At 33.7% G+C, this 24,004-nt stretch overlaps 1 protein-coding gene across 2 annotated transcripts in view; it reads right to left on the bottom strand.

The window, feature by feature from the left end:
• The window catches only part of LOC111509685 (probable multidrug resistance-associated protein lethal(2)03659), an 87,699-nt gene that overhangs the window by 4,745 nt on the left and 58,950 nt on the right, over positions 1 to 24,004 (bottom strand). For both annotated transcript variants that reach the window (XM_074181932.1, XM_074181933.1), the window contains 5 exons: positions 19,552 to 19,868; positions 15,020 to 15,250; positions 9,977 to 10,204; positions 5,602 to 6,146; positions 5,394 to 5,554 (listed from right to left, as the gene is read on the bottom strand). In XM_074181932.1, the coding sequence (XP_074038033.1) occupies positions 5,394 to 5,554; positions 5,602 to 6,146; positions 9,977 to 10,204; positions 15,020 to 15,250; positions 19,552 to 19,868 (1,482 nt within the window). The remainder of the gene's footprint in view (positions 1 to 5,393; positions 5,555 to 5,601; positions 6,147 to 9,976; positions 10,205 to 15,019; positions 15,251 to 19,551; positions 19,869 to 24,004) is intronic.

Raw genomic sequence — 24,004 nt, forward strand, 5'->3', positions numbered from 1 at the left:
GAAATAGCTTGATACATAAGCATAATTAAAAACCATTATCAATGAAAAGTCAATAATTTATTCTTTACTGCTGCACTTTTCAAACAGTTAAACTTTGATTTACTAATTACGAAAAATTACAACGCAATTAATCTGAGGGAAGGAATTATACGAAAGTAATTTCACATTTACTAAATATCTTTTATGAGGTATGAATGAACAAAATTACTTCAGAAATCAATTTAGATTTTGTTGCCTAGAAAACTAAACCGTAAAAAATTCTAACAAACATCTGTTAAAATAAAGTTATAATTCAAATTAAGAATACTAAATCAAATCGAAACATATATGCCTAAACCATGTAAATACCAATAGAAATACAAAATAAAAAGTCACATTTCGGTGTGCCTTCCACCACGTTCAATGCAATCAATTGTCCTTTTTAAAACATCTTTAACTGCATTCTTTATACTACGGGGTTTCGTCCTTACAACACATTCTTGAATAACTGCCTCTAAATGGTTTATATTTCGAAAAGGTCTTTGCTTATACACCTTTTGTTTTAAGTAACCTCACAAGAAGAAATCTAGTGGGGTTATATCAGGAGATCTAGGCGGCCAAAAGTGTTCCATATTGCGACTGATTACTTTGCCCCTGAATATTTCCAAAAGACGCTCTTTAACCACCCTTGTAGTATGAATAGGTGCACCATCACACTGATACCACACAACATTTCTTACTTGAAGGGGCATATTATCCAAAACTTCAGATAGTTTGGTATTCACAAAGTGTAGGTAGTCCGCAGAATTTAAATTATGTCTAAAAAAGTATGGTCCTATAATTTGATCGTTTAATATGCCACACCATACATTCGTCTTAAACGAATATTGATCTCGACATTCGATTACGAAATGTGGGTTTTCTTTTGCCCACCACCTGCAGTTTTGCGAGCTCACAACGCCATTTGAAGAGAAGGTCGCTTCATCTGTCCATAAAATTTGATAAGGAAAATGATAATTTTCTTCTTTTTCCCCTTGAAACCAAAAAGAAAAATACAAGCGCATATCGAAGTCCCTTTCTTTTAATGTATTGATAAATTTAGGTTTATGAGGCGTAAATTTATTTTTGTGTGAAATACGTCGTACACTCTCTCGGTTAACATCTGTTCTATCTGCAATATCTTGAATACTTGTTTTTTTATGTTCTGCGACATCCAAACATATTTCAAATTCCACTTCTTCAGTATGTCTAGAAGGCTGATGTGCTTTTCTAAAATTACTCACAACCGAGCCAGTATATTTAAACTTAGCTATTATCCTACTATAGTCTATTTCAAAAGAGTGTAGAGTAATAAAATCTCATTAAGTATTCAAAAGCGCTACAGGGTGATCCGTCAATAAATTCTGTCACTTCCCTAGTCCGCATTGCAAAATTATGTCGTTTCATAAAGAGCAGGTAGGTATCACCCTGTTTTAAGGGATTTGTCCATTGTTATCGACGGATAAATACTGAGCCAGAGGCGCGCTAGTGGGATAATTGCCAAAAGAATATGCATTCATAAAAATTATATTAAAGGAAATAAAAATTTAATACAGCAGAACAGTGTTATTAAAAAAATATAAAATGTAACAATAAAATATATACGAACCGAAATCGGGAAATACTCACAAACACACACGAACGAACTTTACGTATTGAAACACTTGTGGAGACTTTAAATCAATTTATTCACAAAAACGACAAGAACTTTACTGGATACGTTATTACAATTTGACACTTGAACAATACTAAAACTGTGAACTTCCCTTAACGTTTAACAACACTCTATTTATACCCTAATTGAATGTTCTAGAGATTACTAGGTACAATTTTCGAGAACCTTCCGAGAAAATAATTATTCAGACTACCCTTAATTCTAAACCCTAACCTAAGCAAAAGTGTCACTGTCACTGATACACTGGTCTCTGTCCAGATTGCTTATCCCGCTACAGTATATTTACAATTCAATTAAATTATTCTACATCAGTATAGTCTTCATCCGAAGAACTGTCATCATCCCCTGGTGTTATAATTATAGGGTCAACCACCTGATCGACCAAGTTGTCCAGTTCCCACATTTTATCTTCCTCTTTTAAAATATGCTGGATTGCTTTTTGCCAGTTTTCTGATGTGATTTCCATAATGGCTTGATCAAACAATACCTTGACATCTTTCATTTTAAATGTGGTATTGTGCCTTGCAACATATCCTTTAACTTGTGCCCATATAAGTTCTATAGGATTTAATTCGCAATGATATGGCGGTAGGCGCAGCACAGTTACTTTATACTTTTCTGCTACATCTTCTACGGCATATTTCATGAAGCGAGATTTATGTTGTTTTACTATGGCTAGTAGTTCCTTCTTTACTGAATTCGTCTCAAACTGAATACCTTTATTTGACAGCCAGTTAATAATTTCTTGCTTTCTCCAAGCTGAAGTTGGTACCTTCTCTAAGCGCCTTGAATGGTAGCTTGCATTATCCATAACCACGACCGAATCAGCTGAAAGAAATTTTAACATTTCCCCGAAGTAGTCTTCGAAGACATCCGAATTCATGTCCTCATGATAATCTCCCGTCCGGCACGACTCAAAGCTTAACAAACCTTCTTTTAAAAATCCGTCTTCGCTTCCAATGTGAGCAATTATAAGCCTCTTCCCTTTTCCCGAAGGCACTTTAATACCCGTCGAAAGGCCTTCTATGAAAGCTTGGCGAGAACTTGTTATATTTTTATCTTGCCACATTTTTTTGACTATATAACCTTCGTTTATCCACGTCTCATCAAGATAAAAAATTTTCTTTTGCTCTCTGCGGTACTGCTTTATAGTTGTCAAATATTTTCGTCTCCAGCAAACAATTTCATCACTTTCCAGTAATAGTGCCTTTCGATTGTGCTTTTCCCAGGCAAAATTCATACTTTTTAAAGTTTTCCATAAAAGTTTTCTGGATATCAAAGGAATATCGTTATCTTGGCTTATCTCGATAAATATTTTTTCAAGAGTGGGTATTTCCTTTTTAAAATAAAACGAATGAACTTTTCTTCGAATGTCACATTTGGTGTCTTCATCTAAGATTTTTATTGGTCTTCCTGATTTTCTCTTGCATGGACTTACCTGGCCTGATATCTTTCTTTCTCGCAATAATTTAAAAATCGTGGACTGTCCAATTCCAGTCATTCGGGCACATCGCTCAACACTTTCTTGCACAGACAAACTAGGGTGATCGTGTTTTATGCAATCATATACATTTAAAATTATAACTTTTTCGCAAACAGATAGCGGAGAATTTTTTACACTTCTTTTCTTTGGAGTAAATGTCCCCATTTTATAACTTTTTCACTATTTCTATATCACAATATCACTGTACGTTTAATTGGTGTAGTAACAATTACTATTATAACTCGAATGTTTAAGACACCATTACAATATATTTAAACCCTTTTTCTTACTTACCTGGGTTTAATAGGTATTGCATGATTGGTGGGCAGGATCAAAAAGAGATTATTATAATGACATGGCACCTCGGAACTAAGTGTTAACCCTTTTTTGAGAAATCATGCTCAAGTATATGAACCCAAATTGCATATTAAATAAGTTTACAAGAACCACTAAAATTAATCTTAATCTTTTTTTAAGAAATTTTACTTACCTAAATACATGTAGGTACTTAGTTTTAGACCAAATTACTTCCCAAAAATGGCCTTTTATTATTATCTATGTCTGTAATTTTTAATTTACTTTAATTATTAAGTTTAATAATCCTAAGATTTGCCTACGCCCATGGACGACAACGAAATTCAGGCAAATTTTATGACACTTCATGATTTATTACTCTACACTCTTTTGAAATAGACTATAACTGTTGACTGATGAATATTTCTTGCAGGATGTCTGGCATTGAAAATATCAGCTACTTGTCGGTGACCGGTATTCTCGCCGCATATTAAAACGATTTCAATTTTCTCTTGAAGATTCAGCATTTTTAACAACACACTAGACAACGAATAAACTATTTTAAATCTAAAACTGATAAACACTATTTTGAGTTATTCAACAAATGTCATATGACAATAAAATATTTTGCTTATTCAGTTCAGTTCAATTGTTTCCACAGTACCCTTAGTTTAATTTCGTTGTAATTTTTCGTAATTAGTAAATCAAAGTTTTACTGTTTGAAAAGTGCAGTAAAGAATAAATTATTGACTTTTCATTGATATTGTTTTTTAATTATGCTTATGTATCAAGCTATTTCGCGAAAAGTAGAGATAAAGTGAAATATTTATTTGTTTTTAAAAACTGTATCAACTTTGCATCATTTTTGGCATAATTTTTTCTGGTGTTTTAAATTTTTGCGAAATAAGTTGTATTTAGAATTGCAATTGGTAATAAAAATGCGTTGGAAAGATAAGTTAGGCATAAAGCACTGACTTTGTTGAGGTTTGGCTAAATTTGAGAAATCGGCAAATGTCAAATTTTCGAAAAACTGTAAAAAAACTAAATTTGTACTAGAGCTAAAAATTGGTATATGGGTAAAAAATGAAAAAACAATCATCTTTTCTCTCTACCGATTTTCTAAATTTCGAGCAATAACTGCTTTTCTGAACATTTTTTGGAAAATATGTCAAATTGGACAGGGAAGAAAAATCACTTGATCGGTCATATGCATGTCATTTGGCATCATTTTTAAAGCACAACCTAATGGAGATATCAAAAGTTGCTTGAAGAGATAAACACGCCTTGAAAACGAATACATTTGAAAGGGTATTGATAGTCAATAATATTGACTCAAAAATAATTCATGGTTTATTGAGAAAAGAAAAACTTGAAATTAGAAATACAATTTTTTTTAGTTATCGTGCACTAACTATATTAGATATTTTGTAGTTTTTATTATACTCGTATTTCCAGAACATGAACGTAAAAATTCGCAAGAATTCACAAGATTCCGTATTATAGAATAATCGGCAAACATTTTTTGCACAGGGAATACACATTTTTCCATTTCACTTACTTTTATTTTGTAAATGAAGTTGCTGAGAATATTATATCTCCATTTAAAACCATAATGGATAACATATGTAATTTTTTCAGGGGTAAGTATTTTGAGAAAAAATGAGCTCAGTTAATAATAAAACTATCCATTTCTCATAAAAGATTGACGATAAGAACAATTTTCAGAAAAATTGAATTCATTCATACTGCGTCAAATTTCACAAATAGTTATCAACAGCTTCGATATATTTAAAATTTTCTTTCAAAAGGCATCGTGAACTTGAGAAAGAGTTCAGTGCAGTGCTTGAATTCTCGACAAATAGAAATTATGGAAAAATTAAACTTCCTATACTTGTATTGTACTTGCCAATTATATATACTTACTGAGCATCGACATTAGCAGTAGCTTCGTCCATTACTAAAATTTTATTGTTTCTCAAAATAGCCCTCGATAAACATATCAATTGTCTTTGGCCCGCACTGAAGTTGGTACCACCTTCATCAACTTTTTGGTCAAGACTTTTGATAACGCTTTTAAGTTCAACCTAAAAAATTTTATTGAACGATTAAACAAAACAAAAAATCATCTCACATCATCTAACGCTTTCCAAATGTCTTCGTCACTTGCTTTTTCGAAAGGATCCAAATTCTGTCGTATGGTAGACGAAAATAATGTGGGCTCTTGCGGGATAACAGATATGTTTGATCTTAAATCCTCCAAACTCACATCCGATGTATCGACATCATCTATTTTGATGGTGCCTTCTATCAACGCCATTCTGAATAAAGAGAGTATGAGAGAGGATTTTCCTGCTCCGGTTCTACCCACTATACCGACTTTTTCCCCGGCTTCAATCACCAAGTTCAAATTTTTCAATACTGGTGTTTCTTCAGGTGCGTACTTCAAATATGTATTTTTGAAGACTATTCTGCCATAACTTGGCCAATTGACAGGTTTCTTTGTTGGGGGTTTTCTCAGGTCATCTTCCGTTGGTAAGTCTATGTACTGATATATCCGCTCTACGCTTGTCATTTTGGAAGATACTTCAGCCGCAAGTCTAATAGAGAATTGAAGCGAATTCATTACAACCAGGGTGCTGGTTATGACCATACCTACTTGTGCGCTGTTGAATTCACCTGGAGGCAAAAATACTGAATCTACCAAAAATTGAATGATCAATGTTAAATGAACTGAATTAGTGGAAAAGAGGTACCAAATTTCAAAACTATCCATTCACTATCCAATTCGTTATAAGGGTACTAAATAATAGTGTGCTCTTCCGTTAATCTTCAACAACAGCAAGTGTTGGTGATTTTTAAGTGTGGCGCCTGAAACTATGGAGTTTGGAACTATTTTTCTGTTACTTTGGAAGTTTGGAACTATTTTTCATTGTTATGATTATGATTTATCTCGCAGTTTTCTTACATCGATCATGAGAAATCGAGAATTTTGGAATACAGGTATATTCCAGGAGGAATTTTTGTCAGACATATTTATCATGGACAAATAAATGGGGGGTTGAACATTTTTGAGTGGTGAATGACGATAATATTCTAATATGATATAACGCAAATGACAAACTCAAAACAATCGAATAATTCAAGTATGTAAGATTTGTAGTTGAAAATTCAACTATACTTTTCCATCTTGGTACAAAAAATGTGAAAATCTTCCAAAGAAAGGAAGGAAGCATTCAATTTCAAAAATTATCTCTATAAAAAGATGTGCAGATCATGCAAAGAAGTGACTTTCAGACACAAATCAGCTTCGAAACTGTGATATATCGGCAGATTATTTATATCATTCTGTATGTGTATTGGAAATGTACTTTTCGATTCTGGTTTGTTCTCATTACCACCGTATAGAAGTAAACACAAGTAAATTCACTTCCGTCGACCTCATTGATGATTCGGGTTGAAATTTTATATTTTGCTGGCATGTGGTGGGGCAGGAGGGTGTAGGCTGAGAGCTATCGTGCACCTCTGCACGAGATTCGATCAAAAAATATGTGACTATGATCTGATTTCATAATTGCTACGAGGAGCTCACAATAAATATCTCATTTGATTGTGAACTGTTAAGGAATTGATGAAAATAAGACAAGGTGGTGAAATAAACGTATATTTTGTAAAGTAAGATTATACAATTTAGGTCAAAAACTTATGCTAATCTATTCTGAAGGTTTTTTAGAATGATGAGTTTTTGATTTTTTAAAAATTTGATTTCAAGTTTCTCTTCAAAGTATAATAAATTCTTACCCTTGTGAAAAGGGAAAATAAATAATCTTAAGGAGAATTATCACAAGAGTGAGAAATGTTGATTTTTGAAAACATTGTTTTGAGCTGGTTGCCTATGCAATCATATGGCATATAAATTATATAAATAATAAGGAAATTCTGTCTCTAGATGAATGATACTTTGTAAAAATGAATCTGTAGGCATATATGAATTTCCAAACTGTTTGGCTTCTGAATCACTGTATGCCTTGAAATAACTATATACATTTGTTTCATTCAGTGTGATACTAGGCGCCGTAGCAAAATTTGTACATACTTCACATGAATGTTTTCCTAAACATTTTCTCAGAAGATATACACAAACATAGCCCAAGCTGTTGTCTTTGGAAATGGCTAGAGTTCTATAATCATTTGTCTCTTCTCTCAAACGTTTATTTTTTGGAACTTCCACAAGAATCTTTACTCTATTTATGTCAGCATCTGTAATATTAGATAGAATCTCACTAGTATCTTCTAGACAGTTGAATCCTTCTGCTTGTGTGGAATACTGAAGAGTAAATGTGTTTTTGAAAGCTCTGATAATTTGAACAGGAGTTGGGTTTCTGACATTTTCACAAATATTTTTCTGTTGACCAAAATAATTTTCCACACAGTCCTGATTTATATTCCTTGTCATATGTAAAAGTGTTCTTCACTCTGTAGGGTTTCTCAAAGTTGCAGAAATGCCGAAATTGTTATCTACCACCCCTCAATGATTCTCATTTGTCCAGTCGTGTTTTCTCATTTTTTTATATTACATAAAGAAATGTAAGTATTTTTCAGCAAATCAATTTGTTTTGATGTCATGAAAAAATATTTATTGAAATGTTAGACATCGTCAAATGGATTTGAATTCAAAATATCAAACACTTTATCCATTTTTTCAATGAATGTAGCCGTTCCTATTGCTGCTGATGGTATCCGATTGAAACTGGCATAAGTATTCATCGCTGTAGCTACCGAATGACTGAAAATTTGACTGGCTAATTTAACATTCATCCTTTGAAATTTAGTTGAAAATGAATGAGAATCAGTAAGTTTCGGTGCTAGTCTATATTGCTTTTCTTTATCCAAGTTTTAAAGTTGTCAAAGATGACTTTTGTTCGTTGTAAATTCATCAAATTTAAAAAAAAATGGTTTCTGCTACATTTGAGCGAATGAGAAGTATCAAAAAAGTAAAATATTTTTTCTCATCAACAAAGAAATATGGCTGCTCTACAGTCACTTTGACATACTTTTTATATTCAGTATTGATGTGGATGAATTGGTAAAAAAGTATACAACAGTAAGCTCCAAAAAAGGTTATTTGAATATACATTTGATATTTTAGTTTTGCAGAGATTTCAGTGGAAATAATATTTTTCCTACAGATACATACTAGCCAAATCAAAAAATGTGGTTCAACAATTATTTTCCTTCGTGGATTTCCAGTGGAACTCCGATTGTTTTGTCATTTTATATCAGTACTTGTGAGGCCTATACTATTCGTAAAGTTTAATTTCATCAACTTAATTTCATAAAAAAAAGTCTGCATATATATGGTCTATAACAATTTATTTTATCATTTTCTTTATATTAGAAAAACATACCTTTTTTCGTCAATTGGAAATCGACATCACCCTGCAAATTACAGCAACCTACAGCTCGAGACTTGTTCATTTTGAAACTTGACACGTGTTTTTGTATTTTTCACAAATACAAAAACACCACCTACAACGACTAACTCTGTAATAATATTCTATGGTTCAACTTGGCTCACTTGGTAAACTCATCACATTCAGTCGGTTGCGCTGTAATTCAACCGCGCATATAATTCGAGGTGGGGAATCTTGACCCAAATATGGCGGAGAGTGAACTTACTTGTGTTCACTTCTATACGGTGTTATTATTACTTAAAACACAACACACTTTTTATATTTTTATAAAAAGTTGTAAGACGTCTCCTTTTGTTTGGACCTTCATGAAAATAAGCATTGTGAATTGAGTTTCTGAAGGAACTGTTGTTTCATTTACCTGCCCATTTACAAATTGATTTCAAGTTATCACAGAAACAAAGATAAGTTTACTGTATTACAAAATTTACAAACAAGAGAAACACGAATTTTCGTTTTGTTGAAGTATCTTCTTATCGAAATGAATGGGTAATATCCAGGTTGTGTGAGAAATTTAATACGTTTTGGAGGAATCACAACAACTTATAGAAGAACTAACGATAGGACCGTAATTGAAAAATCTCATCACTGATGAAGATATTTATTTTGGAAGAATAAATGTGATAAACCGCGAAATCGTGATTTTATTCCTTTATTAGTATTTGTAATTGCACTGTTTCCTACGTAACTTACCTTTTTCTTATTATGTGTGTATATGTGACTTATCTTATTTGTATACATCTGAAATATCAATAAATTATCTTATCTTATCTAATCATCATCAAATCTGTTACTGTTTCGAAAATAGCAATAAAAAAACGAGCTGTATACTGTATCCAGATTATTGAATATTTTGTACATAAAAAACATGGTCATATGAAAAATTCAGTTACATACTGAAACCCATTGAAATGCTGTTTGATCGAAAGTAAAGAGAGTTAACTGTGGTCTTGAAACACTGCTAATGAAAGAAAACTACTTATTATTATTTTCACTGAAGTAGACCAGGTAATCGTCCGATGTGAATTTTCAACTTACCAATACCCAGCATGAATTGATAAATTACCAAGCCCAGAAATGTGGTACTGACGCAGTCCAAATAAAACCCAAATGCTGAGCTATATGCATTGAATAAAAAGATAGTACTCGTATTTTGATCTTGAAGGGTGTCGAATTCTTGAATGACCATATTCTGTGCTTTCGATGATCTGATCGTTGTGAATCCATTCAAAGTTGCTGTTACGTGTGAATAAACAGGAGCCCGAGCTGGAAAAGAGTACATATATCAGGTTCAAAAAAATAAAAAAAATGAAAAGGTAATTTATCGGAACGCGTGTCTCAATAATGAGTGTGCTTCAATTCTGATCCTTTTTATTTTTATTTGACAACCCAATCCATCCAACAAACAAAGCAACGAAAACAACAATAGTTGGCGATCAAAGCATGATAACCCCACACATTTGCATCTATTGGGTGAAATAAACAAGCCTCCTTACGCTGGCCAATCAGTTTTAACTGTAATCGGCTGGCAGAATTCATTGTATCACGTATATCGCTACCGTGTCGGAGTGGTCAGTTACGTTTCAACGCATATGGTGAGTACATATACGGTATTTCAAAGTTTATAATTTTCAAAATGTCAAGTACTGATACGGCTGGAGAAACTGTTAACTTGTGTCCCTAGAGTCCACATAAAAAATACCAAAAAACCTGCACCTTAATATTAACGAAAAAAATGTAATCATGAACATTCACAAAAATCAAATTGAAGCAAATCCTTTATTGTCCGTTGATGAAATCGTGAGAAAAGTAGGAAACATTGCTGGAGTGTCTCCTTCAAGTGTCTATGGAGTTATGAGAGAATATAAACAAAAGCATTCTTTTTCGGCTCCAATACCATGTCCCTTAGAAAAAAAAATTTATTGATGGAGTAGACTATTTTGATTTGAACGCTATCAGAAGGAAAGCACATAATTTTTTAAACGAAATGTCAACAATAGATTCAGTTCTAAAAGTTGTAAACGATGATCCTCATCTATTTCTAATTACAATAGGTTGACATTCCACAAATTATTGAAAATATTAGGTATTGAATTTAAAAGAAGAGAGAGAAGAGAGAAATAGTTTGTTGCTCGAGAAACTAGAAATGGTATTGTGGAAACCACAATATTTAATGAAAATAGAGCCTATAAAAGAGAGAATCGAAAAATGTATTACCTGGATAAAACGTGGCTAAACGCAGCTAAGTCCAAAATTCGGGTTGATGAATAAATAACTTCTTCAATACAAGCCTTTTCAGAAGGCCTCTGAACTGGCTTGAAGAACACTTCAGGTAAGAATCTTTTACCGATCGCGAAAGAATAGCACCTAAAGGCTGACTTTCGACCAAAAGTGGTCAGATGTCAATCTTGCCGAAGTGCAAGGACCGCACCTAAAGGCTGACTTTCGACCAAAAGAGGTCAGATGTCAATCTTGCTGAAGTGCAAGGACCGCACCCAAAGGCTGACTTTCGACCAAAAGAGGTCAGATGTCAATTTTGCTGAAGTGCAAGGACCGCTCGGAGAGCGGGGGTTGATGGAGTGGGGTAGTAGGTTCTCCTCGCTAAATAAATGGGGGGAGGTAAGAATCACCTCATTATACTATCAAAATGAATCCCTTTTCAGGAAAAGGACAAAGGTTGATAGTATGTCACATAGGAAGCGAAACCGGTTTTGTCCCCGACGCCTTGTGGGGCTTTGAGTCTAAGAAAACGGGCGATCATGAGGAAATGTATGGTATATCTTTTGAGAATTGGTTTAGGAACATATTTCCGAAACTAGAAGAGAATTGTGTAATTGTTTTAGACCCCAAAAAAACTATAATTCAAAACTGGATGCATTCGAGAAGTATACCATTCGAGGATAACATGGTAAAAGCAGAACTCTTGAGGATAGTGAATGAACATGAAACCAAATATAATAAATACATTGTTGACGAAATTGCTAAAGCACATAATAGAATACGTGTTACGTCTTGACCTTTGTCACTGTAAGCTCAACCCAAAAGAGCTCAAAACTATGTTCCAAAATTTTGTGATCTTGAAAACACTTTTACTGAAGCTGTTTCGTCTATTACCGCTGAGAAATGGAATAATTGCGTAGGGCATGTGAAAGATAAAGTAGAAATGAAAATGTTAAAATTAGACCATCTAATTGATGATTCAGTTGACAGAAACCCGTTGATAATCAATCCTAATGATGACTCTTCTAGTAGCAGTTCTTCAGAATCTGAGCAATCGGTCTAAAATGACCAAATTATTTATTATTATTTAACTCTATTCAATGTATATGCCAAAACGTCATTTTTGAATCAATAAGTTTTTATCTGTTTGTCCTGCGGAAATAAAACGACCCCATTTTTTGTAGTTCATATAATGTTGAATACACGAAATTGTTTCTGTTTTCTTCACTAGCTGAACTTTGAATAATTTTTCTATACCCAGCCGTATATTATAAAAAAATCTTTTGTTCCTTTGTGCGACTCTGTACAAGTAACCTTGTCAGGAAGATCATGTGCACTATGCATGATAATGTTTTGGAGCACTCCGTTGCTTGGATGGATAGAGTTTAGGAAACTTTGTATTTTTCACATATAGAATCACTTAAATGCCATCACTGGCACAGTTAAAAAACATAAAGAGAGTAACTATTAGTTACATATTTACCATATATCAGTATTTTGCTATTTCACAATTTTTTTGGTGCGCATGCGTCAGTATCAGCCATATTTTTTGTACTGTTTTTTGTAAACAACCATGTTAAAGGGTCCGTAACTCATATATTAAAAATTAAAATGTAAATTGAATTTTATTAATTTTTAAAAACAGTATATTTAACACCAAAAACAAAATAATAATTATTACAATGTGTTAAAACAACGATAAAAATAAAATAAATACAACAATAGAAATTAATTGGCGCTCCGGGGCGACTTCATTTTAAAAAAAGTGAAAAAAAGTTGTAAGTCAAAATAATCAGAAAAAAATTTTTATACTCCATTATAATTATGTTATCTGTACAAAAAGAAACAACAAAACGGTGTTGTTATGGAGTATGTAGAAATGATACACGATACAAATCATTCAGAACCAACATATACTATTTTATAAATTTTCCAAAGCCTTTTCTTGAATATCGCAAAAAAATAATCAAATCATCAAGCAAATTACATATTGAAGCATGTGCAAAATGTGCAAAATGTGAATTATGGGTGAAAAAATGTGGCAGGAGTGACCGAGGCTTTAAATTTATTGATGATGTTACCAAGGATACTTATATTTGCTCATTACATTTCATTGGAGAAAGTGGTCCAACTGAACAAAACCCTGATCCTTTAAGCTTCAGGAATTTCAGGAATTTCAACATACGTACATTATTGCTTTTTGCATTTTTGACTGTAAATTTCATAAATTTCATATATACAATGTATAAATATTTCCCTCCCGAAAAAACTCTAAACATATTCAAAATATTAATGACTTGATTCATTTATTAGTTCCATAAGTAATACTCTTGTCAAGTGAAATATATTTTCAATTAAATCGAATAAATTTACATTAATAATTAGAATTAAACTGTAAATACTATTTTTTTTAATGTTTTTAGATAGTAAACAAATGCTGATACCTAACCTCTCAATCATCTCACTTTTTTTTCCTTTTTGCGGACGCCCATAACGTTTTAACCACCTTTTTAATTGTTCACAATTATGAGCCTCAACTGAATTATAAACAAGCGAAGCACCATCAATGGTTTTTTCCAATAATTTATTTGTTTGTAGAGATAATATTTCTTGCCCAGCCATTGTTGATTAAAACAGTACGAATGTTTGGAATTACCGCCATTTCAATATGACAGCTACGCTTGCGCTTGTCTTATGATGAAAAGGTCTATAAGGGCATTATTTACAACACCCTTTTCTGAGTTTGTTCGCCCCGAACAACATTCCAAGAGAGGACATTACAACCCATGACAATGTGAGGACACAGTCTCTCTATGTGAACAATAATTGGAAATGTTCAGTTATAATTTATGTTTCCAAATTAGACATTCAGGATATTTTATTTCTGATATTTATATTCGCTGCATAAGTGTCCACTAGTGACAAGAAGTGGTTCTTGTCACTAGTGCACATTTATCTATATTGTATCTATATTGTATATATTGTATCTATATTGAGTTGAGGTGGTATTTCTGATGTCTATGCTAATCCACATTACCAACTGTCGGAGAATTATTAATAACAAGTTTAGGTATTTGCATTCATATCATGAACTTTGAAAAGTTAGGCGGTTCTTTCTCTTCAACTATGCACCCAACGATTCTACCACTTGATTGGTGAGCTGGGTAGGTATTACAAAGCCTACGACCTTTCCCTTCCCAGGGTTGTAATCTTTTCCACAGGGTTACTTAGAGTGGTTCCAACCTACTAATTGGTACTTCAACGAGTTTGATATCTGACATCTTATGGTTGGAAGTCAGATTCTGGTGCTTATACTCCCGAAAATGAGATACATACTGGTTTATTTTTTCCGTTGATTCCCTTATTCAAATAGGAACGTGCCTGCCTTATCAACCAATGACTATATTTCTCTGTGTGCGAGTTTTTAATACACGTACACATTTTGAGTTCATGAGGAGTTGTATCAAATGCTTTGGATACTGGAGAGGCTATATCTATAATACACTAGACTGAGTATTGCATTCGATGATGAACAGATTCTACTTGTGGCAAGCTCAAGCTCTCTTTGACTCGTTCTTATCATTTATTCGCGTGAATACAATTATTATTGAGTACAAACAAGCTCAACAGTCATTCATAGAAAGGTTCATTATTTGAATAAGAAATCAGAAAATCCTTATGAATAGATCATCTTTCATAATAATTTTCTTATAGTTTTCTATTCCAATCATTTATCTATGTACACTTCAGTTTGAAAAGTGTTAATATCCCATAAATGTTTTGTTATTTGTTTAAAGTCATCGTGCTATATAATTATGTTATATAATATAATTTATGTACAAGGTGATCAGTTACACTTACTAATGCCATCAAATCTCTTCAAGTTTTGAGCTGGTTTTAAGTAAATTCGTCTCATATAGTAGGATAATGATCCTACGACTATCGCAGGTATGAGGGTCCATAAACTAACCATGCAGTTAATTACCAATACTCCGCAAATCGTACAGCACATAAGAATGACATCATAAAAATCCTTTGGCAATGTTTCATCCACAACTCCAGTATCTTTCGAAAATCTACTCAGTATTCTTCCTAAAACGAATTAATTTTGGAAAAATGATTTTTTTGAAGAGTTGAAAAAATCTGAAAATATAATATAAAATTTTCCAGATTGTACATAATTTGAAAGAAAAGAAAGATGCAAGATGAGATTGGGACTTCATTTGATGTCTATTTTCAGTATCAACATGATCATCGTTTTACAAACATTTCAAATTTCAAGTCATATACAGTGTGTCCAAGATGAGAATGAACAGCATGGGGATATCGCAAGTAAGTGAAACGGGGTCGATTGAATTACAGAAAAGTAGTGCATTTTAAGCCTAATAATATGTAATTTGGAAAGTTTTAATATTCCGGGTAGTTTTGGAGATTTCGGAGAAAAACCGAAATTTGAGAATTTCGTTTTAATTTTTTGCGACGTTTCGTCTTTTAAAAATCATCAACTTTGTGTTTTTATATAGGCTGAAACTAAAGTATACCCTGTATACGACTCCATATACGACTTCATGACCATTTCTCGGGCAAAATGAAAAGTGATTACTTGACCTGCTTTTCTTCAATTTTAGATAGTACGCGCTTTTTGACATCTTGTTACCTACCTAATTTTTGTTAAAAAAAAACGGCAGCTTTTTGAATGCTGAAAAATTTGATATGTTGTCATGCCAAAGAAATTGTGTTTATGATGAACGTACTCTAATAAGTATCCAGAGAGGCGACAACTTGGTAAATCAATATTTAGACGTGTGAATGTGTGAATGGTACACCAGAAAATGCCAAGACGATGAAAATTTCCCTTTCAAAATAATTTGGTCTGATAAAACTAAGATCACCAACAATGGCATTTTTAATAGGCGGAATGTTCATTATTGGTCACAACAAAATCCGCGAGTACACAAAGTATCCAGACATCAACATCGTTTCGATTTTACCATGTGGTTTGGGATTCTCGAAACGAATGTAATTGGGACTTTAATCCACCAAAACAATTTAACGAAAGAGCGGTAAATAAATTTGTTAGTAAATGATTTGGAAGACGCTCTAGATAATTTGCCTTTAGCGGTTACTCATAGCTGCTGCTTTCAACAAGATGGTGCTTCAACACATAACGCTAGAATTGTTTGTGATTATTAGAACCGTCGCTTAACAGGACACTGGATTGTAACTCATAGTGATACATCCTGGCCTGTAAGGTCCCCCGATCTAACCCCACTAGACTTTTTCTTTGAGGATGTATCAGGAATCAAGTGTACTCTCATAATTTTCAAAATTAAGTGAATTTGCTAAGATTGGTTACTTACTGCATCATTTAACAATATTGTTTCGAATATGTTCATTGCGACTCATCTTTGTATTCAGCAACGCAACAATTCCAAATGACAAGTTGAAATTTATTATAAATGAGACTAATCAATTCACTTCATGTATCAAAATATAACATTTTTCCACCGTGTACTATCTAAAATTGAAGAAAAACAGGTTAAGTAATTTTGTGCAAGAAATTATTATGAAATCATATTGTGTGATACGTTGTTGTATTCATAATGAAAAATGGAGTCATGAACAGGGTATACTTTAGTTTCAGCCCATATAAAAATACAAAGTTGATGCTGTTTTCTAAAAGACGAAACATCGCAGAAAAATTCTGACCACGTTATCGTGTAGTTTTTAAGAAGAGGCCATGGCAAAGTGCTATTTGTTTTACATTTCCTTTGAAAATAAAGCTATCTCCAAAACTACTTGGAATATTAAAACTTTCTGAATGGCATATTATTGGGCACATAAATGCACCACTTTTCTTTAATTCAATACACCCCGTATCACTCACCGTTTCCGATATCCCCATGCTGTTCATTCTTATTTTGGACACAGTGTATAGGCTTTTGTTTTACGGCTCCTAGGTACGGAAGAAAACAATCTTGTCTTGAAAACTGAGTACGATATAAAATATTCAAGGGAACCGAAAATAAACTATCAATTATTGAATGGTGATGGTATCGAACAAAATAAAAAACTATACACCATTGTGGGATACCGGACTAGGGGGCAAAAAACGTTTGGGAACCCAAATTGTTTCCAAAAGTATTCAACATACATAGGTGTCATTGAATAAATGAGAGTATCAACCCTATAAGCCCATGCGGTCGTAGTGTTTTGGGACATTTTGAAGAAATGGACAAGTTAGGCGGTTAGCATGTAGCGGAAAAAATAGCATACAGTAATTTGTACTCTAAATATCGACCACATATATGAAATAGAACAAAACCGTAAGAAAATACAAAAAAAAGTCAATCATGCGCCAATCCAATAATACAATCTTGAGGGGAAATCAGGACTCGAGAAATAATCTGGAAACAAATACCAGAGAATATAGGAAAAATTGGTGGAGTAACCATGAGAGAGCTTCCACAGTTGCACTTTTACGAGTCAGAAATTACAAATTCAAAAAAGAAATGACTGGCTAGTGGCAAAGAGAGTTAACTTTATCGCATACTCGAACAAAATATTTTCATCAGAACTAGGAAGTATTTCAGTTACATTTTGAGATACTGGGGGCTCATTAGATAAAAGGTCCACAGATTCATAATTGTAGCATCGAGGAGGGAAGGAATCGATGATAGAACCTGCATGTGGATATATTGTACGCTTAGAGGAAGATTGGTAAACATGGCCATTATGAAACAGATGGCAAAGTTTTGTTCTCGGGGGGAAGTTTTGTCCCCACTGTTATGGAATCTTGTAATAGATGAGTTACTACTTCTGTAATATAATTGATATAAAATACTGGCTATGAAAACGATTCAGTTATCCCAATCCAATGTGATAATGCAGCAGTAAAATCTCTGAATACTACAGAGAGACCTAGAAAGAAGGGCTAAATATCAGCTCATCCAAATCAATCAGAGTATTTTTCACTAAGATGATCTGGATAGAGGGACTAGAATCTCTACTATCTTAAAGTGACGGCATTGTCATGGAAGGTCAAATATCTGGGAGTGATACTAGATTTTGGATTGACCTAAAACTGATAATTGGGATGAATAGAAGAGTGAGATAGCACTGATGCTGGCCAGACATTCTTATGAGAAAACATGGGCGTTGAATCCATGGTAACATAAAATTCTTTGGTTTGGTGATGGCCAAATGAGCTACTGCTATTAGCAAAATGAGCAGAGTGCAAAGAATTATTTGTTTGGGAATAACGGGATTAATGAAAATCACAGCAACGACGGGAAGACAAGAGTGGGCCAATTCAGACCGGAAAATTCACCAGGTTATGAGGCTATGTGAAGTGTATGATGAACGCTTATCTCAAGAACATACTCGGAAGAAACATATGGTATTTATATGGCTTGAAAACCAAACATGGAAATGATCTCCTATGTTCTGTACGGGGAGAAATTCAGATTACAGCTACCCATTGAGTCGATATACATCCGGTTTTCCAGGTGTTTATTCACACAGTCTTGCAGAGAACAAGAAATATGACTTTGATATCTCAACAAAATGAGCGTATCGATATTCTCTCAGACAGCCAGGTTGTATCCAGGTCTCTGTTGAACTCAAGAGTGATATTTGAGACTGGCCTTGGAATACCATGAAGAACTGCAGAAATTTGCGGACTGTAAAAGATTGACTCCATGCCCAGTTTGGCCTTCAACTAGCTTTGGTACCGACGAGATCAGAAAATTAATTAATGAGAAACACCAGGAAAATACCTGGGGATGCACTACGGAAACCTTTTATTTCATAATAGTACATGCACAAAGCTGTCATTATTCAAAACTGTACATTGAAGTTGGTAATAATAAACCATATGAATTTTTGGAAACCTGATTGTTATCTTGCTAGTACTTTACGGTTTTATGAAGGTAATGATAAGTAGGAGTTCCAAACAAACTGAATTCAGATATATTTTCCTTGATTATAAACAAATACCACCATTTCATTCCACAAAGAATGAATTTTATTACTCAGCAAATGCATTTTCACATTTTTCTTCGATCTCGTCTTCGTTCCAAATGTCACAGGCATTCAAAATGGGGGCCATCAGTTCAGCTCGTATTGAAAACAATTCGAATCGAGATACAGATATGTCTGGTGGATTACCAAAAATCCGTTTGAGGAAGAAAATGAAGAACTGATTCAACATAGCAGAAAATACCTCTCGAAAATTACACAAGGTAATTTATATTAAAGGTATAAAGGTAAGCTTAGCTGCAGTTACTGCAGAAAATAGACATAGAGATAGTATAAAGTAGTCATTTCCAATACAGTTATTGATTCTCAATAAACAAACCTATAAAAACCATTAGTTTTTGATTTAAACTTACCTGAAGGATTCATATGGAAAAATCTCATTGGCGCCTTCAATACTTTATCAAACATTTGATTGTGTATCTGTTTTGAAGATTTCATGCAAACAGTATAAAATAAAATAGATACTACAGGAGCCAGAATACTGAGGATTATTACCAAAATGGTGTAAATTATCACGCAGTTCCAATGTACTGGTGGAAATTCTTGAGAATCATACGTTACATTTGCAGATGTGTTGTTTACAAAACTTTCCGTAAAATCTGTTCCTTCTGTTGTTGGTGAGGCAGATGAATTGAACTGTGATTGAACACTCATTTGTTCTAGATTTGCCCTGAAAAATATTTCATTGAAATGATGTATTTCATTGAAATGATTTATTTTATTTATTGTGTACAAAAACATATGCGGTTGGTGTTCAGGTTATTAGATGTGAGGTTTTCAGAATTGTTGCATTTGTTATTACAAATAATGGAAATAAAATTTCAACTCACTTCAAAAGACAGTCAGCTTCTCATTATAATTTGTCTCATACACATTCCAGCCACTACTGAATAACGATGAAATAATAACGGTATCGACACGTTACTGATGAATAGAACATTTTATTGTGAACAATTCGAAAAGTTTCTCCACTACAATTTTCATATTTTTCAGATTGTGAAAGGTAAAAACAATCAAAGAAGGTCGATAAAAAACTGATTTCCCTTCACAAAAATTACTCCCTTTTGGTATCTATTTAAAATATTATAAATTATTTTCTTCTGAAAAACGTAGTAGTAATAATTAGTTAGCAACAATGTGGAAGATGAAAGTTCAATATGTCAATGTTATTTCATGCTAGAGGTTCCAAATTATACTATCATGTCAATAAAACGTAGCATCGTAGCAACAGTGAGAAAATTATTTCCGCGACACCGTTATCATTTCATCATTATCATTTCATCGTTATTCTGAAATGGATGCAATGTGTAAGTATAATGAAAATCATAATAAGAAGCTGACTGTCACTTGAAGTAAGGTAAATATCGTTCATAATTAATCTATCACTGGAACTATATTGTTACGTTAATAGTCAGGCGTAGTCTCAGAGACTACTCATTTTGACAGGCCAAGCAAAGAATAAAAATTCAGATAGATTAAATATTTTATTCACTATGTCACATTAAAAAGTAGGATGTGTAAAAATAAATACTATTGAAAGAAAACATATAATACATATTAATCCAAATAAGGTGACATACAGAAAATTTACATATACACATCTACTTGTAAACAAAATGATACAGAAAATAGTAGAACTAAAAAAATCTCGGTTTACATTTATATTTGTGTTTTCAAAGTATGCAATTGTTAAAAAATTAATATGAAGTTGGAATATAACTAAAAAACTTAGCTCCAGCATGTGCCAAAGTTGATTATTTTGAAATGCAGTTATTACAAACTGGCTTCGTGCACTGTAGACAAACAGGCTTATGACATTTTAGACATAAGTATTTTGTCATTCTACATACTCTAGAAGGAGGATAAGTGACAAATTTTACGTTTTTCCAAGACCAGAACAGTATTGTTGTCTTTCTGTTCTTCATCTGGTACTCCAAGTATTCTTCTAATAGTAGTGCGAATTTCACGTGGAATAACAGAAATTGTCAAACGTCTTTTCATGTGATCTTGCACTGATTGCATGGCTAACTGTAAACCAATTTGATTATTCTCATAGCAGTTATGCAGGATGTATGCATTTATCACGAAAATGTCCAAGGGACGAAAAAAAATTGCTAAAGGCCACCTTCGAGTTCGACGGCTCGAAGTGCTCATAGAACATTTCTCATCGAGAGAATTCACCCCGCCCTTATTTCAACTATAATAAGCAATGGTTTGTGGTTCCCCTGTGGATGGATCAGTGAACAATTTGTCATGCATGGAAGATATTAATACTGTGGCTTCTCCAACTTTGCCAACATAGGAAATTAGAGTACTCTCTTCTCTAAAGCCATGAAGTGTTGATCTCTCAGTTCTTTTTCTATTAGGCAGGAAAGATGCTGTTATTTCCGCTTTATTCTTCTTCATTTTGCCCACAAATGTAAGATTCTTTTTCCGCAATATACTACTAATTGTGTTGTTGAATCCCAATTGTCAGGTGTAATATTACGATCGCTGTTAAAAATAGGATCTGCTGGGCGTGAAACAGCTTGAGTAGGTTTCAGGAAATTTTCATCGTCATCACTGAGACCAAAACCATCTGAATCTTTGCCGCTGTATAGATAACTATTTCGCGCATCCGTGAGGCATCCGTGAGGCCGTATTTCGCCGGTTTATTAGGCATATACATTTTAAACCCGCACCTTCCTCGGAAACTCACAAGCATTTCATCTAGAGTAGCAGACTGACAAGTCCATAAGCACTTTGACAATTTTGTATGAATGTATTGAAAATAAATGAAATTGCTGCAACCGGATCATCTTTCTTGCGCTCTTCTGTATCTTCAGGATTGTCGTATCGTATATTGACTAACATAACATCAAACCTCTATTTGCTCATGACCTATCAGTTCCATCGGTTGCAAATAACCGGTCTATATTTTCGTGACTCGAATTAAATATTGCTGTATACACCAAAAGGCCCAAAAATGCCTTCAGCTCTATGATATCAATGTTTTTCACATGATGTCTAGAATTGACTGTATACCTTTCACGAATAACACTCAATTTTTCGTTTGTGTACTGTAGAATATGTTGCAACATGTTATCACATTCTCGATGAATGGCGAACTTCTGACGTACAACATCGATACCGTTTTTTTCCCCACATCTTGGCATTGTCGTTAACTTCTGTTACACCATTTTCTTCAACGTCTTCAGTAGCAGACAATTGTGAATTGGTATCGTGTTCTGATTCAGTATTATAATTTTCCGGCACATCGTTAACATCACTATCGCTGTCATTTGCTTCATTGAACCATTTCGAAAGAATTTCTTCATAATTAGAATCTCCCAACCTTATTCCTTTACTTGGCCCCGCCATATTACTCTAAGAGTGTCGCTCACAAATTACTCACACAAATGGTCCGACGTAGACTCTCAGACGACGGAAAAACTTTTTTCTAGCGATACTAACAGGAGACTACCGCAATCAAGTCAAAAGTACACTCACCTATTATGCTCGAATAGGGTGGGGATTAGATGGAATAACAGGTTTCAGAATGGTCCCAGTGATAAATCAAATACAATTATTTGAATAGCGTAGTTTGCTAGACGACGTTGGACTAGTCAAGGGTTAAAACTGGCTCTGAATCAAATTTATCTGAAGAATCAATTCTTTCAGACCAGTCTTTCCTTACCTACACAGTGGGTTTTTGAAATGACATCTACCCGACAGTTGTCAGTGCAGGATTCTTCACAGAAGTAAATCCTGTATATATTTTTGGCGATACAACTATCGGAATCAATTTTCAATTATTGGAACGGTTCCACTTGCAGACCTGTTTCGGGCTATTCGGCCTCCCACCAGTGCAAGGTAGTGTCCTACATCGACACCAAGTCGATGATATCCTATAATTGAAATTCAAATCCTTTCAGACCATTATAGTTTGAATAAAGCTGAACGAAAAGCAATATAACTCCTATCGCCCCCTATGCCTGTAGACGAAGCCTGTAGTAATTTTCAATTATAGGAAATCATCGACTACGAGTTGATGTAGGATAGACAGTACCTAGCACTGACTGACTAGAGGCCAATTAACTCGAAACCAGCCTGCAAGTGTGCGCGTTGCAATATTTGGCCAAAAAAATATGCAGGAGTTACTTCTGTGAAGAATCTTGCACTGACTGGGTTGGATATAACCCATGTCCTTCGCGGTATTAGCCAGGGAAGAAGTTATTCTCTGATAGGTGTAAGTTCATTAACCTACTGTGTAGGTGAAATCGACAAGATTGAAATTTCAAACCTTCCCACATCAAGTAAGGATCAAGGACAAATAATGAATATTCCTGTCATACTAGAATTGATGATGAGAAGACAGGTTTTTGAGACAGGAATCTGAACTGGAACAAAACTAGTTCGCAGTTGAGTTTTTAAGGCATATGACAGACAGGTAGAGTATTTTCAGGGATATTCTGAATTGATGCTTAGACTAGAGATTATATTTAAAACAGCATGATGCAAAACTTTTTGAATATTCATATCTGTTGGTTTTATGAATCAGGTTTGAATTTCAATCACTCGCGTTTCACCAACCGAATTGGTGTATTCAGGAGATGAAGAAAAACTAATTCCTAACTCTGAAACCGATCTCTATTCATATATAACAGGGTACACTTTCTCTTTCATTTCCTGATACAATACAATGTTTTCGGGTAGGAATCTGTGAGAAATTTTTTCATGAAATTTTGCCATTTCGAGATTTCCGTAAGAATCAAAAAATTTAGTGTCGGGTACCAATCTAAATAATTTCAGAAAACTTTAATGTTT

Source organism: Leptinotarsa decemlineata, unplaced genomic scaffold (genome assembly GCF_025532065.1).
Source record: "Leptinotarsa decemlineata unplaced genomic scaffold, Ldec_3_MD MMD2_tig00026328_RagTag_RagTag, whole genome shotgun sequence".
NCBI classification, from domain to species: domain Eukaryota; kingdom Metazoa; phylum Arthropoda; class Insecta; order Coleoptera; family Chrysomelidae; genus Leptinotarsa; species Leptinotarsa decemlineata.